Raw genomic sequence first — 20,146 nt, forward strand, 5'->3', positions numbered from 1 at the left:
TTGATGCCTTGGAGTCCTCATTGTGACCACCAATTATTGCCAGTCGTTGTACTCTACTGTAATACGCTGATTCTTTCAGAGAAATATGTTTGCCTCTACTCTAAGTGGGTGAATTGCTTCCTTGGATTCTGTGTCTGCTTTTTATAATTTATTAATTTACTCTAATTAAATATTTGAGAACTTGCTATTTACCAGACTCACTACAAGAGATTAGGGATATAATGGTAAAAACATACAGTTCCATTAGCTGTTATTTCCTGTCACTTTCTTAGACCCTTTTCCAATCACATGTAATAATCATAAACTACTAGAGCTAGAAACAGACCTTAGATATCACAGAATCCAATCCTATCACTTTATAGATTAGCAACTAAAGCCCCTGCATTAGCTCCTTCATTTTTCTTTTTTATATTCTACTTTCTCTAGACTAGACAGATATCTATTATAATGAACAATGGTGTTGGAACCAATGTTTAATGTTTTATTTCCTTCAATGTCATCCTACCAGCTTACTCTTGATTCTATTCAACAAATACAATTAGGAGTAGATACGACAAAATTGATCAGAGGCTGTGGTACTATCTTCTGAACAGTCACCTGCACAGAATTTTTTTTTAAGGTTTTATTTTTAAGTAATCTCTACACCCAATTTGGTCCTCAAACTTGAAACCCTGAAATCAAAAAAGTTGTGTGCTCTACCCACTGAGCTAGCTAGGTGCCCCAAAAAGACTTTTTGAAGCAACACGTTATTATACAGATAACAATATTTAAGCTTTTAGGGAATTAGGTTTTAACACCTGCTGCTTCTTAGTAAACATAGTCAAAGAATTTGCTTTCTGTGTGCCTTATTCAGAATCAGGTAGATGTCCATCTCTTACTTGGCCATGTTAGGAAAGAAAATTGACATTGTGTGTTAACGTAAGGAAAACTTCATTGATCCCTAAAGACATCAGTGTATTTGAACATAGACTAATTTTTTACTTTTGGGTGATTCTATTGACCCTAAGCATTTTTATTAAGGAAATTATATTCATTCATGTATTTTGAAAACAGAGACCTGTATGATACTTTAAAAATTAATCGATGTCTTCTGTAAAAATCTGTAACAAGTTATAAAACAAAGTTGTATTTGAGATTATACCTCTTAAATTCCTTTAGGTAATTGTCAATATTTCTCCTTGAAGTATTACTTGAGTAAGATCTTCTAAAATACCTTCAGCAATTCCCAATAAACTTCAAAATCAAATCTAAACTTAATGGCCTTGTGTTCACAATCTTCTGCATCTGGCCCCACTCTTATCTAGTTATATCTTCTTAATGCAACCTTCTCCCTTCCCTGTTATTCTGTCCAGCTGCATCAGGACTCAGACAGCTTGGGACGCCTGGCTGGCTCAGTGAATGGAGCATGCTACTCTTGATCTCAGGATTGTGAGTTCAAGCCCCACATTGAGTGTAGAAATTACTTAAAAAGTAATTTTTAAAGAATTCTTAAAAAGGACTGAGCAAAGGTAAATTGAGCAGCTCTTTAGATGCTATAAATGAAATTGTAAAAATTAGCTAAAACTAAACAGCTAAAAGAAATGTTTAAGCAAATTGACCATGCAGCCAGTTATGTCTGTTTCCTACTATAGGCCTTTTTACTTGTTGCCTAAAATACTCTTGCCCCAGAGAGCCACACTCCTACACTTCAGTTTCTGTAAAAAGTCCCTCAACTAGACAAGCTTTTCTCCATTGCCCCATCCAGAATAGGAGACCCCACATACACTCCTGCCCTTTATCATGGGATTCAGAAAAATGCCTAACTCATAGAAGGCAGTCAATATTTATGATATAATTAGTACAATAGTATAATTAGTTTTCCTTCCTGAAATTTTTTTAACCTGGCTAGTAACTATCCATCCTTCAGCTCTCCACTCCTGCCACTTCTTCTGACTATATGAGTCCCCCATAATAGTCTTATGTAGCACTATTAACCATTACCTAACAGCACTTGTTAGTTATACCTTTATGTAATTGTGTCATTATTTTATTAATACCTGTAGCCTCACTGCACTGTATATAATAATAACAACAATAGTGACAAACACTCGTAGTGTATACTGTGTGCCAGGCATTGTTCTAAGGTCCTTACAACAGCTCTGTGAGTTAATATTATTATTAGTCCCACTTTATAGATGAGGAAACTCAGCCACTGGGAGTTTAAGTAACTTGCTAACTGTGACAGCCGGTAAGTAGTAGGCCTGGGATTTTAACCTAAGGTATCTGGCTCCAACATCTAATAGTTAACATATTGAGTTGATTAATTAATTAATTAACAAGAGATCCCGTCCAACTTGAGATTCTAAGGTCTATTTCAAAATAATCACCTGATGTCTTCTTATGCTTAATTAACTTTCTTTTGTGTGTATTTTATCTGTGATTAGGGGTGAAAAGTGTATCAAAGTCTAAGCATTCAGTATTCCTAAGAGCTTTTAGAAATGTGTATGGAAATCAGTTTTTGGTATCACCAAGAATGTGGATTGCTACTAGCCTATAATAGAGGTCAGAAATGCTAAACATCTTCTAATATATATAACAACTCCAAACAAGGAAGAATTGTCATACCCAAAGTGCCGTCATGAGCCCATGAGGAAACACTAAAAAGATGAAACAGTGTCTTTGTCGAGAAGAGACAGGAATGGGGTAGATAGGAGGACTGACAGTTATTGAATGCCTTACTACATTTAATACTTGTCATCTCTTGTAGCCTTCACAGCAGTGCTTTGAGGTGCTTCTTTTATACAGATGAGAAACCTACACTCAGTGAAGTTAGGTCACTTGTCCAAGGTCATAGAAATGAGGTATAGGTGCTTTGTGGGACTTGGTTAAACAGAAGCTCAAGGACGAAGAAAGAGTAGAGTAGTAATTCATCTGGGACCTATTAGAATCCAAATGACCATCCTTCCCTCTTCAGCATTCTATTTTTGGCGAAGGACCGAGCCCCAAAGGGGTTGTGTGGGCTGTGTCCGGTGTCTTCTGCTTTTATAGTACTTTGGCCTTATTTGAATTCTTTTCAAAAGTGTATGGTGCTTTTTAAAAAAAAAAAAAAAAAAAAAGATTTTATTTATTTGTTTGAGAGAAAGAGCGTGAGCACAGCTTTGGGGGTGGACAGAGGGAGAGGGAAAAGCAGACTCCCCGCTGAGCTGGGAGCTGATGTGCAGGACTCCATCCCAAGACCCTGAGATCGTGACCTGAACCAAAGGTAGCCATTTAACCAAATGAGCTACCCAGGTACCCCAGAAGTGTATGGTTTTATGACATAGCTTTATCGTTGTTGTTATTTATCCCATTTAAAAAAACAAAGTATTCTTTTTTTAACCACTTATCCCTCTCCACTACACCATTTCTTTGCTACTTTTGCAGTAGTATTTCCTGTATTCACTGAGTCTCATTCAGGTTTTTGTACCACCTTTCCCCTAAAACTGTTCTTCTTGTTGGCTTCTATGTTACTAAATCCCATGGTTACTTCTTAGCATGTACTTTACCTGTTAGTAGTATTTAATACAATTGATCAACCTATTCTCCTTGATTTAAATATTCCCCCAAATCTTAATGCCCTTTAAAGCTTTAAAAACTTTTAAAAGCTTCAAACAGTATTGAGGACAGAGTTTACTTTTTTAACTTGGGTTCCAGCTGCCTTGACATGCCCCCACCTGGATGCCTATTAAAATTCTCAAACGTAAGAAGTCTAGATCTTCCAACACTCAGGCCAAGAACTTTGGAGTTATTCTTGAATCCTGTCTTTTTCTCAGACTCCACATCTATCAAGAAAATCTATTATCTTTACCTTCAGAGTGCTTGCAGAAGCAGACTGCCACCTCGTTCTGAATGACAGCGTTATCTCCTATATGTGCTACTTCACTATTCTGATTAGTCCCTATTCCTTACAGTATGTTACTTACACAGCAGTGAGAATTATCAGATTATATCACGACAAAAAATTAAATCTCACACATACATACACACACACCCAACCCTGATAGATCTCTTTACCTGAAGTATAAGACAGGAGTCAGACCCTGGATTTCCACTTAGACTCCCTCCCTGCAGTGAAACCATATACAGCATAGCAAGGCTATCCAAAAACCTAGCTTTGATTTTCACAAGGGCTTCAAAACTATGTTAGTTTGGGTTTGGGACAGCAAAAGATCTCTCAGAATCATCAAGGTAACAAAGGAAGAACCTTGGCTTATGAACTATTTGTAGTAAAAGTGATCCTGGCTGCAAGCCTCATGACAATAGAACTGATACATCTAGGCTCATCTCTTCCTGTAGCTCACAAATCCATAGGGTTAAAAATACTTCCAAAGATGCATCTATTAGTTACTCCATGTATGAAGATGAAGATGACATATACACCGTGATGTAACCAGAGATCTTAATCTGCTCTGTAATAATGTTAAGTCTAGGATACATCAATCAGTGATATAAAGTTTAAAATAAAAATTATGGTCTGAGGGAACCCTCTTGCACTGTTGGTGGGAATGTGACCTGGTGCAGCCACTCTGGAAAACTGTGTGGAGGTTCCTCAAAGGGTTAAAAATAGACCTGCCCTACGACCCAGCAATTGCACTGCTGGGGATTTACCCCAAAGATTCAGATGCAATGAAACGCCGGGACACCTGCACCCCAGCGTGTGGTTTTTTTTTTTGTTTGTTTTTTTGGTTTTTTTTGAGGGTTGAAGCACTTTTAATCACAGAAGAGTAAACAATAGTATAAACTGTTAACGGCTCACCCAATGGCTGTTGTCCCCCTCCAGCCCTCAGTGTACCCTCTGCCCCCCCCCCCCCCCACTCCCTGTGTACCATTTAGTGAAGAGCAGGGTATCAGCAGCTGTCCCTGTAACTACCAGGTGGCAGGAAGGGAATCTAGCTAGGGGCCAAAAATCTTGGTCATCCATCCATCGTTGTCTGTTTCTGTACAACTTCATGTGAAATCTTCCAGCTCCAAGAGGAACAGTGCAGAAACCTGGAGCTGAACTTTACTGTTCCGTTCAGATGGCCAGAGCTTCAAGAGCCGTGGACAACAAGGGAGGGGACAGGTCAGAGCCAGCTGACGATGTTTCTAGCAGCAATGTCCACAATAGCCAAACTGTAGAAGGAGCCTCGGTGTCCATCGAAAGATGATGGATAAAGAAGCTGTGGTCTATGTATACAGTGGGATATTACTCAGCCATTAGAAACGACAAATACCCACCATTTGCTTCCACGTGGGTGGAACTGGAGGGTATTATGCTGAGTGAAATAAGTCAATTGGAGAAGGACAAACATTATATGGTCTCATTCATTTGGGGAATATAAAAAGTAGTGACAGGGAATAAAGGGGAAAGGAGAAAAAAATGAGTGGGAAATATCAGAAAGGGAGACAGAACATGAGAGACTCCTAACGCTGGGAAACGAACTAGGGGTGGTGGAAGGGGAGGAGGGCGGGGGGTGGGGGTGACTGGGTGGCGGGCACTGAGGGGGGCACTTGACGGGATGAGCACTGGGTGTTATTCTGTATGTTGGCAAGTTGAACACCAATAAAAAATAAATTTATTATTAGAAAAATTATGGTCTGACTCAGAATGCTTCACATAAAAATATAAAGTAAAAGTAAAGATAAACCAACAAAGATCAATAGTTTAGAAACCTCAACTATCCAGAAATTAATCAAGTATCTAAAAGTTAAAACTAAGAAAAAAATTAAAAACCTTTTAGATTTTTCTAATTTATTTATTCATCAAATATTTATACAGTCTACGCTATGCTGGGCACTGTTTTAAGCTCTTGGAACACATCAATAAGCAAAACAGATTTTTAAAAATATACATACCTTTAAAGAGTGTATAGTTTAACTGGAAGAGAGAAACACAATAAAGTAAAAGATATATACTATTTGGAGATAGTAAGTGCTTTGGGAAAGAATAGAGAAGGGTAATTAGGAATTGGATTGACAATTTTAATAAGAGTAGTCAGGAAGGCAACATTTGAGGGGCTTGTGAGAAGTGAGGGAGTTAGTCACACAGATATTAAAGAAGCATTTTGTAATAAAAAAATGGCTACTGGGAAGACCCTTTTGGGGTGCTTGGTGTATTAGCTGGAATACAGGGAGCAAAAAGAAGATCAAAATGTGAGTTGAAAACGGAGACCATTTAGAGAACTTCAGCTTATACTCTGAATAAAATAACCATTGGAAGGTTTTGAACCAAGGAGTGACGTGTGTGTGAGGATATGTGTGTATACACGTATATATATGTTTAAATATATATAATGTTCAAATATATTTCAAGTAATATTTACCAGTGACTGGAATAGAATTAATAACTTTGTTAAATGAATACTACCTACCATCCATATTGTGTACAATAGAACTAATACTAATACTTTATTGTCTTTTTTATTACAGAGAAATTCTCAGGCACTTACATAAACAGAGGAAGCAAGATAATCAACAATGTCTGTCACTGAGGAAGACTTGTGTCACCATATGAAAGTAGTTGTTCGTGTACGTCCTGAAAACACAAAAGAAAAGGCAACTGGACTCCATAAAGTGGTACATGTTGTGGATAAGCATATCTTAGTCTTTGATCCCAAACAAGAAGAAATCAGTTTTTTCCATGGAAAGAAACCTGCGAATCGTGATATTACAAAGAGACAAAATAAGGATCTCAAATTTGTATTTGATGCTGTTTTTGATGAAACATCTACTCAACTAGAAGTGTTTGAACATACTACTAAGCCAATTCTTCGTAGTTTTTTGAATGGATATAATTGCACAGGTAACTGTTTCGAGTTTTATTTTTTTCGTTTGATTTCACTTTTACATTAGAACGAACATCTGCTTGACCCATTCTTCTAAACATGATGAATTTTAAGGTGCTTGTTTGCTAAAAAGTATTAAGTTCAGTAGAATTTCTCTGTAAAAGTAGACTTTCTTTGAAATTTAGTCATCACATATAACATGTCATTTGTAAAACTGTCTTCCAGAGTCTTGCTATGGTCCCTATAGACAGTCCTGATTTCACTTTCCTATGTTATTAAGCCACATGGGTCTTGCAGTTGATGCCAGATTTCTCACAATTTGTATTCGTTAATATTCCCACTGCTTACCTATACAATTATCTATCCCTGGGGAAGAGTTAGACACTCCTGAACACTTGGCAAGTTTCTTTACAGAACCTCTTTTCTTTATAGTACTTTGAAGTAAAAAAGTTAAAAGCCCATGTTAATTGAGTATCATGAGCTATTTTAGCATATCTTCAGCCCAGAAAGCATCTCTAGTGCTCTAGATAGATCTATAGTAATTTGCCTTTCAGAATGGCCATGTTTATTTCCTAGAGGGAGATCCAAGGCCAGTGAATTCAATATTTACAAGGCACTTAACACCATTATTTATTTTTGTAATTACCACCATTTATGACGTATTCTTTAAGATACCCTAAAACTGTAACATGTTTCATTGTCTTTCACTGACTCATTCAGTTTTTATTATAGGAGACTTACCCTCTTGGTCAAATAAGAATAGAATGTGGTTTATTGATTAAAACTGCTATGATTCTAATTTTTAAGTGTATATTATTTTCCTCATTCATGAAACTTTATACTGTCTCTAGAGATTTAAATTTTTCTTGACTCCAAATGAAAAAGCTTCTACCAGACTCATACTGAATCTTTGTTTTCTTCTTGGCTTTATTTTATATTATTCAGCTGTTTTAAGACTTCTTGATGTACTACTAAGCTTACATAAAATAGAATAGAATAAAACATATGTCAGTTGAATTGAGTCTACTGAAAAGTATTTTGGTAGTTTTTTAATATTTGGTTAATAAGAGAGATTTAACTTATACAAATATTTTTACCAGTAATAATTTGAGGACTTAATTGTCTTATTATGTCAGGTATTTGCCATATGTAATTCAGAGTACCTTTTGTTTAGTGTTAGAACTTTTATGTTTATGTTTTATGTTTAGAACTTTTATGTTATGCTGGAGAGAATCATGGAAACAAAATTAGTTGCCTAAAACACAAATTTTAAAAAAGAATTTTATAAATGACTTGTATTGGAATTCATTCATTCAGCAGACTTGTAGCGAATATCGGCTGTGTGCCAGGTCATGCCCTACTTATGAAGGACACACAGCCACAGCCTTGGTGGAGCTCACAGTTGGAAACACAGCGTGATACATACTAGAATAGTGGCAGACACTGAGGACTCAAGTGAGGGAGTAGATGTTTCTGCTTATGACAGGGAAGACATGGAAAAGTGACATTTATGCTGAATGTTTAGAACAGGTGTTAAGTGTTCCAGCTGGATTAAGTAAAGGAACTCTTCAGTGGAAAGGCAGTGGAGTAAAAGAGAAGCAGCTCATGCAAAGAACTTCACACAATCTAATATACCTAGACTACAGAAAGGAAGGAACAGAATGGAGAGAGTTCCTAATAATATTCCAAGGCAAGGAATATGAACTTTCTCACCTAGGACCTTTGAACAATTAAGAAGATTTAGCATATTCAGATTTTGTTTTCATAAAAACTGTACAAAATTCTAAGAGATGTATTAGAGAAGATTGAGACTAGATAGGGAGACTGATAACTAATTAAAACTTGTAAGATTGCTGTAGAGGGAAGAGAGCAAATGAGGGGAGGATGGTACCATTAATCAGAATACAGAATATAGGAGAAGAAAAGATTTGTGCCAAAATTCCCAGGTTTTAAGGATAAAAATATAAGTAATTTTGGATCTGTTGAGTTTAAAGTTATGTTCAGGATATGCAGATGGAACTATCCACTAGGCCTTGGATATGGTAATTTTACATGTCATAATAAAGAGCTTTGATCCTTTTTATAAAAATTCAGTACTTGCATATGGTGCTACTGGAGCTGGGAAGACCCACACGATGCTAGGATCAGCTGCTGACCCTGGAGTAATGTATCTAACAATGTTAGACCTTTATAAATCCATGGATGAGATTAAAGAAGAGAAAGTATGTAGTACTGCAGTTTCTTATCTGGAGGTAAGTTGACAGTATCATTCTTTAGATCAGTCAGTAGTATTGAGAATTCTTTAAGAAGTTCCATGGCCCACTCAAACTTCTGCCATATAGGAATTTTCTTAAGAATATATAAAATCATTAAAATTCCTGGTCTTAAATATTTGTTACACATCTTACTTTTTTTTATGCTGAGTATTTTATTTTGGCCTAATTTCTGATTAGCAAGATTAATGATGCCCTTTATTGAAAAAGAAAACCTGAAGTCATAAATTGCCTTCAGTTGTTAACATCTCTTTAGTCTCAATCTGGATGTTTTTCTGTGTTTTATATCATTGTCATAAAACCCCTAATTTGGATTAGTCAATTATTAGACTCAGGTTATGCACTGGCAGGAGCACCGTGGAAGTATTGTTGAGTCCTGGTAGTATCATATCAAGAGGCTGATGTGGTCAGTTAGTCCCATTAACTGTGTTAACTTTGATCCATTTCATTATGTTGGTGTCAGCAGAGTTTCTGCACTATAAGGATACTACTTTACCCTTTTTATTTACTTACTCCCCAAACTTTCATCTCTTACTATTGATATCCACTGATGATTTATGCCTGAATCAAGTATTATTATGATGGTAGGTGATAGTGATATTTAAATTCTTTCATTTCCTCTACATTTATTTCTTGGCTTTCTACCCAATGGAAGAGTTTTTCCTTTCTTTTATTATATCAGTATAAGCTCATGGATTCTGAACATTATTTCATTGCTTAGAACCCTTTACTGTAATTATTTATTTGTATGCTCAAATTTATGCTGGATTTGGCCAATCAAGGCTCCGTCATGCTGTCTCTTGTGTCCTCATTCTTTGAGGTCTTCTGCTCCCTTAGTAATAGCCGACATTCAAAAAAATCATAATTATGGGATAGGCACTCTAACTTTGTGTTCAGATAGTGTTTCAGATACCAATCCAGAAACAAATCCATGATTATTCTTCCTATTCGTTTGTAGTATCATAGAAAAAATTTCTGGTAGTCACAACTCTTTTACTGACAACTTGTAGTTTGCTTCCTACTAAGAAAGGTTCTTCGCATTTCAAAAATTGATTAAGATATGTATGTTGCGGGCAGCCCCGGTGGTTAGCGGTTTCAAGCCGCCTTCAGCCCGGCGTGTGACCCTGGAGACCTGGGATCGAGTCTCATGTTGGGCTCCCTGTGTGGAGCCTGCTTCTCCCTCTGCGTGTGTCTCTGCCTCTCTCTCTGTGTCTGTCATGAATAAATAAATAAAATCTTTTTTTAAAAAAAAGATATGTATATTGCTAAAAAATTTCTTGTCTACATAACTTGGAAATAAAAAACTCATTTTTTTATATTTCAGTACTAGAAAAAATCACTTTGAACTTAATTGGGAAGAGCATGACAATAGTCATTATTTCTTCCTTAGATCCTTTCATAACCAGGAGAATTTTGAAGTTGGTTATTTTTATAATGTTTTTAATTGTTTTTACTTTCTTTTAATCTGCCTTCATTTTATAAATGGTAAGGCAATGTCTAATCTAATGGCTTCCCACTCAGGCTATTCACCAGAGTTGGCTATGGATTTTTTTTAAAAATAGACATGTCTAGGTGTCAACCCCTGGACATTTTAATTTAATAGGTCTGGATTGTGGCTGAGGCATCTATGTCTTTTAAAAGCTCCCAGGTGATTCTCATGTGTACACTGGCTTAAGAATGGTTGTTATAATTGTGTATTTTATATGATTGAAATGGGTAAGGGGAAACATTTGAAAACTGCTGCTTATCAGAAAAACAAGAACCAAAAAATTATCTCTTCATATTTTACTACTTCTAACCGTTAATACATTTAAAAATCATTGTTCATTGTAGAAAATCTTACCAGGAACAAAGATCATTAAAGACTATTTATTAGAACATAGAAATACACAAAATAGTTCTTAAAGCCTAAGTCTGTATACTTTTTAAAATCTTATCAGTTGTAGTCATTTGGTTGGCAAGTAGAAAATTAAGTATCTTTAATAAATTCATAAAAACAGATCAATAGTGCTATTTTATGCATTGCTTTCAGAAATTACAAAGAAAGAAAGTAAAAAAGAAAGGAAATTGCCAAAGACATAAAATACAGATGTGTATTCAATGCCATGCAGTAGAATGAGGATATCCCTACTCTGCTGCTATTTTTGTGGCCATGGACAAATCACTTAACCTCCTAGGTCCTTAGTTCTTTAAATCATTCAAATGGGGTGAGGGAGGAGGGTCCTATTATGGGACTTATTAAGAATTGCATATTAAACATAATGTAATTAAAGGATGAATGAAATAAATGCTGTCGATCCTTGAGTATGGGTTTTAAATCTTAAGCTCTAAAATTTAAAAAGTTTCAACTACTGAAACATCATGAAATAATAAATAGCTTCAGTAAGAATCACACCACCTCCATATAACTTACTAGAATTTCCCAAGACCATGTGTCCCATATATTTCCAGAAAATAGGAAAAGGCATTTCAAATTACCTTATTTCTGTTTCGCTGTAGTCACCAAGTTAGGAATTATGGAGAGAGGATATAATGACTCCACCTTTAAATTTCAGTTGCAAACCTAGATAATCAAACTCTTCAGTTTTCTCAGATGATAGAAACTTAATGACAAAAAAAAACAAACAAACAAAACTTAATGGCAACATGAGATAAATGGGGTGAGATGAATGCAAATGAATTGCTGCTTACCTTTAAGATGCAATTCTAATATGACCTTAAGTCAGCAACATGTGTGATGTGTCACTATCATTTTAACACCAGTGCTAAAGCAGTTTGGTTTGGTTTGGTTTTTGCTTTTTCCTAAGGTATATAATGAACAGATTCGTGACCTCCTAGTAAATTCAGGACCACTTGCTGTTCGGGAAGATGCCCAAAAAGGGGTAGTTGTTCAGGGATTGACTTTACATCAGGTATGTTTATAAATTTCTTTTTCCTTATTGTAATAGTAATAGCAAGTGTGATTATTTGGTCCTTTACTTATTTTCCGTTGTACAGGAAAATAGAAAAATAATCACGTGCAGAGTTAAAATGATCAGAATATATCTTCCGTATTATTTTGTTTTCCTTTGAAATAATTGAATGAGCTTTTCTTTTTGTTGTTGTTTTTGGGGAAGGGGTTTGGGAGTTTTTTTTGTTTTTTAGTGAGCGAGGGCTCTAGGGGAGGGGCAGAGGGAGAAGAGAATCATAAGCAGGCTCCATGCTCAGCATGGAGCCCTGTGGGCTCAGTCTCAGAACCCTGAGATCCTAACCTGGGCCAAAATCAAAGTCGGGCACTTAACTGATGGAGCCACCCAGGCACTCTGAATGAACTTTTCTTTTAAGAATCTACTTGCAAACTTAATATTCTATTCTACTTAATACATTTATATTTTTTTTCCTCCAAGAGATGAAATTTTATCTTTTATTTCTCATATAACACCAAAGTATAGTCAACCCATGCATATCATGGGTTTGAGGTGAACAGGTCCACTTATATGCAGGTTTTTTTTTGTAATTGCAGTACAGTATTACAAATGTATTTTTCTTATAATTCTCTTAAAAAATTGTTCCTTTTCTCTAGCTTCATTGTTTATAAGAATATAGTATATAATACATGTAATATACAAAATACATGTTAATCGACTTCATATTATTGGTAACGCTTGAAACCACCAGTAGGTTATTAGTGAAACTTTTGGGGGGGAAGAAAAAAACTTTTGGGAAGCCATGAGTTGCATGTGGATTTTCAATTGCCTGGAGGGAAAAGGTGTGTCAGTGCCCCAAACCCCTGCATTAGTCAAAGATCAATGTATATCATTTGCTTAGTACTACATAGGAAATATTTAATGAGATACAATTTATAGAATGCGGGTGTTTTTTTTTTTTTCTTTACCTTTTATTTTATCTTAAAAAGTCTTTTTTCAGGTCACCTGGCTGGCTCAGTCAGTTAAGAGTTTGCCTTCAGCTCAGGTCATGATGCCAGGGTCCTGGGATGGAGCCCCCATCCTGCTCCTTCTTGCTCAGCAGGGAGCCCCCTCCTACCTCCCCCACTGCCTGCTGCTTCCCCTGCTTGTGCTCTTTGTCAAATAAAATCTTTTTAAAAAAACTTTTTTCTTGTTGAAAGTTTATTTAAAAATTTTAAAGATAGATGACTATTTGTATATTTTTTTCTTCTACTTAAACATCTCTAGCCCAAATCCTCAGAGGAAATTTTACAGTTATTGGATAGTGGAAACAAAAACAGGACGCAACATCCCACTGATATGAATGCCACATCTTCTCGTTCTCATGCTGTTTTCCAGGTAACAGGCCATTAGACTATTGCGCTTAAAATTGGATTTAAAATAAAGCCAAATTCATATGGGGTGATATTCATACAAAGAAAATCTCTTCAACTGGGGACTCTTTCCTCAGCATTTCCTTTATTCTGCAGCTTTGAAAAGATTTTATAAAGAATATTCAGAATTGAGATGGTATCTCTCAGTATAAATTTTTACTGTGTGAAGATACAGGATAGTAAGGTGGTAGTGTTAAAATGTTTTTTTCCTTATGTTTTTCTTTTCTTATTTTTAGTGAAAATATTTCATCTCTCCTAGAGATAATCTTATATTCAGAGTAAACCTCTTTTTAGGTATAGATTCACAGAAACAATAAATTGGAGAGATTCTGGTTCACTTTTTTAAAGATTTCATCATAGGGACCGTGCACAAGTTGAATTTAAGGACATTGATTACATTGATATAGTTATTTTTAGGGATATGATTCTAGAAAGAGTTAAATCATAGATTAGCAGCTTTATTTTTTGTGGCTTCTAGTCCTGTTAAAATCCAGATTATTTTTAGCTTCATTCTGGATTATGCTAATAGAACCCAATTTACAGTAAGAAATTGATACAGTTGAAAGAATTCATATATGAGGCAGTCACATCATTCAGAAAGTTTCTAGTGCATAAAATTTTATTTATCTTTTCTGTTCTTTCCACTGACTCTTCATTTAACAGTAGTCATGAGAGAAATGGTTATCTGTAACACAGATAACCCAAATGTCTTAGACCCTGCTCTATTAGAATATTAACGAAGATCTTTATAATGGAATAATAGTTAATCTTACCAAACTCTTTTAAGTTTGCCACTTTATTTCAGTTAAACTACAAAGTAGCATTCAATAATTGATGCTTTACCCTAATTGGCTGAACATGACAAGCATATTTTACTTTTTTTTTTTTTTTTTTTTTGTGTGTGTATTCAGATTTCTTTTTTTTTTTTTTTTTTAATTAATTTTTATTGGTGTTCAATTTACCAACATACAGAAAAACACCCAGTGCTCATCCCGTCAAGTGTCCACCTCAGTGCCCGTCACCCATTCCCCTCCAACACCCGCCCTCCTCCCCCCTTCCACCACCCCTAGTTCGTTTCCCCGAGTTAGGAGTCTTTATGTTCTGTCTCCCTTCCTGATATTTCCCAACATTTCTTCTCCCTTCCTTTATATTCCCTTTCACTATTATTTATATTCCCCAAATGAATGAGAACATACACTGCCTGTCCTTCTCCGATTGACTTATTTCACTCAGCATAATACCCTCCAGTTCCATCCACGTTGAAGCAAATGGTGGGTATTTGTCGTTTCTAATCGCTGAGTAATATTCCATTGTATACATAAACCACATCTTCTTTATCCATTCATCTTTCGATGGACACCGAGGCTCCTTCCACAGTTTGGCTATTGTGGCCATTGCTGATAGAAACATCGGGGTGCAGGTGTCCCGACGTTTCGTTGCATCTGAATCTTTGGGGTAAATCCCCAACAGTGCAATTGCTGGGTCGTAGGGCAGGTCTATTTTTAACTCTTTGAGGAACCTCCACACAGTTTTCCAGAGTGGCTGCACCAGTTCACATTCCCACCAACAGTGTAAGAGGGTTCCCTTTTCTCCGCATCCTCTCCAACATTTGTTGTTTCCTGCCTTGTTAATTTTCCCCATTCTCACTGGTGTGAGGTGGTATCTCATTGTGGTTTTGATTTGTATTTCCCTGATGGCAAGTGATGCGGAGCATTTTCTCATGTGCATGTTGGCCATGTCTATGTCTTCCTCTGTGAGATTTCTCTTCATGTCTTTTGCCCATTTCATGATTGGATTGTTTGTTTCTTTGGTGTTGAGTTTAATAAGTTCTTTATAGATTTTGGAAACTAGCCCTTTATCTGATATGTCGTTTGCAAATATCCTCTCCCATTCTGTAGGTTGTCTTTTAGCTTTGTTGACTGTATCCTTTGCTGTGCAAAAGCTTCTTATCTTGATGAAGTCCCAATAGTTCATTTTTGCTTTTGTTTCTTTTGCCTTTGTGGATGTATCTTGCAAGAAGTTACTGTGGCCGAGTTCAAAAAGGGTGTTGCCTGTGTTCTCCTCTAGGATTTTGATGGACTCTTGTCTCACATTTAGATCTCTCATCCATTTTGAGTTTATCTTTGTGTATGGTGAAAGAGAGTGGTCCAGTTTCATTCTTCTGCATGTGGATGTCCAATTTTCCCAACACCATTTATTGAAGAGACTGTCTTTCTTCCAATGGATAGTCTTTCCTCCTTTATCGAATATTAGATGACCATACATTTCAGGGTCCACTTCTGGGTTCTCTATTCTGTTCCATTGATCTATGTGTCTATTTTTGTGCCAGTACCATACTGTCTTGATGACCACAGCTTTGTAGTACAACCTGAAATCTGGCATTGTGATGCCCCCAGCTATGGTTTTCTTTTTTAAAATTCCCCTGGCTATTCGGGGTCTTTTCTGATTCCACACAAATCTTAAAATAATTTGTTCTAACTCTCTGAAGAAAGTCCATGGTATTTTGATAGGGATTGCATTAAACGTGTAAATTGCCCTGGGTAACATTGACATTTTCACAATATTAATTCTGCCAATCCATGAGCATGGAATATTTTTCCATCTCTTTGTGTCTTCCTCAATTTCTTTCAGAAGTGTTCTATAGTTTTTAGGGTATAGATCCTTCACCTCCTTGGTAAGGTTTATTCCTAGGTATCTTATGCTTTTGGGTGCAATTGTAAATGGGATTGACTCCTTAATTTCTCTTTCTTCAGTCTCAGTGTATAGAAATGCCATTGATTTCTGGGCATTGATTTTGTATCCTGCCACGCTACCAAATTGCTGTATGAGTTCTAGCAATCTTGGGGTGGAGGCTTTTGGGTTTTCTATGTAGAGTATCATGTCATCGGCGAAGAGGGAGAGTTTGACTTCTTCTTTGCCAATTTGAATGCCTTTAATGTCTTTTTGTTGTCTGATTGCTGAGGCGAGGACTTCCAGAACTATGTTGAACAGCAGTGGTGAGAGTGGACATCCCTGTCTTGTTCCTGATCTTAGGGGAAAGGCTCCCAGTGCTTCCCCATTGAGAATGATATTTGCTGTGGGCTTTTCGTAAATGGCTTTTAAGATGTCAAGGAAAGTTCCCTCTATCCCAACACTCTGAAGTGTTTTGATCAGGAATGGATGCTGTATTTTGTCAAATGCTTTCTCTGCATCCAATGAGAGGATCATATGGTTCTTGGTTTTTCTCTTGCTGATATGATGAATCACATTGATGGTTTTACGAGTGTTGAACCAGCCTTGTGTCCCAGGGATAAATCCTACTTGGTCATGGTGAATAATTTTCTTAATGTGTTGTTGGATCCTATTGGCTAGTATCTTGTTGAGAATTTTTGCATCCATGTTCATCAGGGATATTGGTCTGTAATTCTCCTTTTTGGTGGGGTCTTTGTCTGGTTTCGGAATTAAGGTGATGCTGGCCTCATAGAACGAATTTGGCAGTACTCCATCTCTTTCTATCTTTCCAAACAGCTTTAGTAGAATAGGTATGATTTCTTCTTTAAACGTTTGATAGAATTCCCCTGGGAAGCCATCTGGCCCTGGAGTCTTGTGTCTCGGGAGGTTTTTGATGACTGCTTCAATTTCCTCCCTGGTTATTGGCCTGTTCAGGTTTTCTATTTCTTCCTGCTCCAGTTTTGGTAGTTTGTGGCTTTCCAGGAATGCATCCATTTCTTCTAGATTTCCTAATTTATTGGCATACAGCTGTTCATAATATGTTTTTAGAATCGTTTGTATTTCCTTGGTGTTGGTAGTGATCTCTCCTTTCTCATTCATGATTTTATTAATTTGAGTCTTCTCTCTCTTCTTTTTAATAAGGTTCGCTAATGGTTTATCTATCTTATTAATTCTTTCAAAGAACCAACTCCTGGTTCTGTTGATCTGTTCCACAGTTCTTTTGGTCTCGATATCATTTAGTTCTGCTCGAATTTTAATTAACTGTCTTCTTCTGCTGGGGGTGGGGTCCATTTGTTGCTTTTTCTCTAGTTCCTTTATGTGTAAGGTGAGCTTTTGAATTTGAGTTCTTTCCAGTTTTTGAACGGATGCTTGTATTGCGATGTATTTCCCCCTCAGGACTGCTTTTGCTGCGTCCCAAAGATTTTGAACGGTTGTATCTTCATTCTCATTAGTTTCCATGAATCTTCTCAATTCTTCCTTAATTTCCTGGTTGACCTTTTCATCTTTTAGCAGGATGGTCCTTAACCTCCATGTGTTTGTGGTTCTTCCAAACTTCTTGTTGTGATTAAGTTCTAATTTCAAGGCATTATGGTCTGAGAATATACAGGGGACTATCCCGATCTTTTGGTATCGGTTCAGACCCGATTTGTGACCCAGTATGTGGTCTATTCTGGAGAAAGTTCCATGTGCACTTGAGAAGAATGTGTATTCAGTTGAGTTTGGATGTAAAGTTCTGTAGATATCTGTGAAATCCATCTGGTCCAGTGTATCATTTAAAGCTCTCGTTTCTTTGGATATGTTGTGCTTAGAAGACCTATCTAGTATAGAAAGAGCTAGATTGAAGTCACCAAGTATAAGTGTATTATTATCAAAGTATTTCTTCAGTTTGGTTATTAATTGGTTTAAATATTTGGCAGCTCCCACATTTGGGGCATATATATTGAGAATTGTTAAGTCTTCTTGTTGGATAGATCCTTTGAGTATGAGATAGTGTCCCTCTTCATCTCTCACTATAGTCTTCAGGGTAAATTTTAATTTATCTGATATAAGGATGGCAACCCCTGCTTTCTTTTGAGGACCATTTGAATGGTAAATGGTTCTCCAACCTTTTATTTTCAGGTTGTAGGTGTCCTTCTGTCTAAAATGAGTCTCTTGTAGACAGCAAATAGATGGGTCCTGCTTTTTAATCCAGTCTGAAACCCTGCGCCTTTTGATGGGGTCATTAAGCCCATTCACGTTCAGAGTTACTATTGATAGATATGAGTTTAGTGTCATCATATCTATTCAGTCCTTGTTTTTGTGGATTGTTCCACTGAACTTCTTCTTAAAGGGGAGTTTTAAGAGTCCCCCTTAAAATTTCTTGCAGAGCTGGTTTGGAGGTTACATATTCTTTCAGTTCCTGCCTGTCTTGGAAGCTCTTTATCTCTCCTTCCATTTTGAATGAAAGCCTTGCTGGATAGAGTATTCTTGGTTGCATGTTCTTCTCATTTAGGACCCTGAATATATCCTGCCAGCCCTTTCTGGCCTGCCAGGTCTCTGTGGAGAGGTCTGCTGTTACCCTAATATTCCTCCCCATAAAAGTCAGGGACTTTTTTTCTCTTGCTGCTTTAAGGATCTTCTCCTTATCTTTGGAATTTGCAAGCTTCACTATTAAATGTCGAGGTGTTGATCGGGTTTTGTTGATTTTAGGGGGGGATCTCTCTATTTCCTGGATCTGAATGCCTCTTTCCCTTCCCAGATTCGGAAAGTTTTCAGCTAGGATTTGTTCAAATACATATTCTGGCCCTCTGTCCCTTTCGGCGCCCTCGGGAACCCCAATTAAACGTAGGTTTTTCTTCCTCAGGCTGTCATTTATTTCCCTTAATCTATCCTCATGGTCTTTTAATTGCCTGTCTCTTTTTTCCTCAGTTTCCCTCTTTGCCATCAGCTTGTCTTCTATGTCACTCACTCGTTCTTCCACCTCGTCAAGCCTCGTCGTTAGGACTTCTAGCTTGGATTGTATCTCATTTAATTGATTTTTAATTTCTGCCTGATTGGATCTCAATTCTGCAGTCATGAAGTCTCTTGAGTCCTTTATGGTTTTTTCTAGAGCCACCAGTAGCTGTATAATAGTGCTTCTGAATTGGCTTTCTGACATTGAATTGTAATCCGTATTTTGTAACTCTGTGGGAGAGAGGGCTGTTTCTGATTCTTTTTTTTGAGGTGAGGTTTTCCTTCTAGTCATTTTGCTCAGTGCAGAGTGGCCAAAACCAAGTTGTATTGGGAAAAGGAGAAAAAGAGAGAGAAGGAAAGAAAAGAGAAAAAGAAAAAAGCGAAAGAAGAAAAAAAAGGGGGGGGAAGAGAAGAAAAAGAAAGAAAGGAGAAAAAAAAAAGGGGGGGGGTGGGGGACGCAATCAGAAATCAAGAAGAAAGAGAGAAAAGAAAAAAAAAAGCACAAAACAAAACAAAACAAAAAACAAAACAAAAAAAACACGGGGGAGTATCTTCCGATTCTGTGTTCTTTAAGTCCCTTGACTTCCCTTGGAACTTGTCCCTCTATAGCTGGTTTTCTGGGGGAGGGGCCTGCTGTGCTGATTCTCAGGTGTGAGCACTTGGGGGAGCTGCTCTGCCCCTGCCTGGTGCAGGGCTCGGTGGGGGTTGTTCACCCCGTGAGGCCCCGGGAGGAAGCCACAGTGGCGGGGGCAGCTCTGGGACCCTGGAGTCAGCCCCCGCAGTAGCTCCGGGGCTCTCCGGCTGCAGGGCCTGGGGGCTCCCGGGCGGGGCCGCTGATCTGCTCAGTTCCAGGCAGGAGCGTCCTCGCTGTCCTGGGCCCTCCCGGCCTCTGCCTGTCCCGGGGGGAGGCCGGATCCTGGGCTGTGTCCCGGCGCCCTGTGCTCCGGGGCCTGCGCTGTTGGATTCGTGCTCCCGGCCGCAGCCCCCTCCGCGGAGCCGCCGCCCGAGCCCCTCCGAGCTGTTCCCGGAGCCGCGCCGCCCCCTCCGCGGAGCTTCTTCCTCCGCCCGAGCCGCCGCCCGAGCCCCTCCGAGCTGTTCCCGGAGCCGCGCAGCCCCCTCCGCGGAGCCGC

At 37.7% G+C, this 20,146-nt stretch overlaps 1 protein-coding gene across 1 annotated transcript in view; it reads left to right on the plus strand.

The window, feature by feature from the left end:
- The window catches only part of KIF18A (kinesin family member 18A), an 85,161-nt gene that overhangs the window by 4,414 nt on the left and 60,601 nt on the right, over nt 1-20,146 (plus strand). Inside the window, exons 2-5 of the mRNA XM_026018614.2 lie at nt 6,427-6,799; nt 8,877-9,034; nt 11,863-11,967; nt 13,228-13,338. Coding sequence (XP_025874399.1) covers nt 6,475-6,799; nt 8,877-9,034; nt 11,863-11,967; nt 13,228-13,338 — 699 coding nt within the window. The 5' untranslated portion in view covers nt 6,427-6,474. The remainder of the gene's footprint in view (nt 1-6,426; nt 6,800-8,876; nt 9,035-11,862; nt 11,968-13,227; nt 13,339-20,146) is intronic.

The sequence above is a fragment of the Vulpes vulpes genome, chromosome 11 (genome assembly GCF_048418805.1).
Source record: "Vulpes vulpes isolate BD-2025 chromosome 11, VulVul3, whole genome shotgun sequence".
Classification (NCBI taxonomy): domain Eukaryota; kingdom Metazoa; phylum Chordata; class Mammalia; order Carnivora; family Canidae; genus Vulpes; species Vulpes vulpes.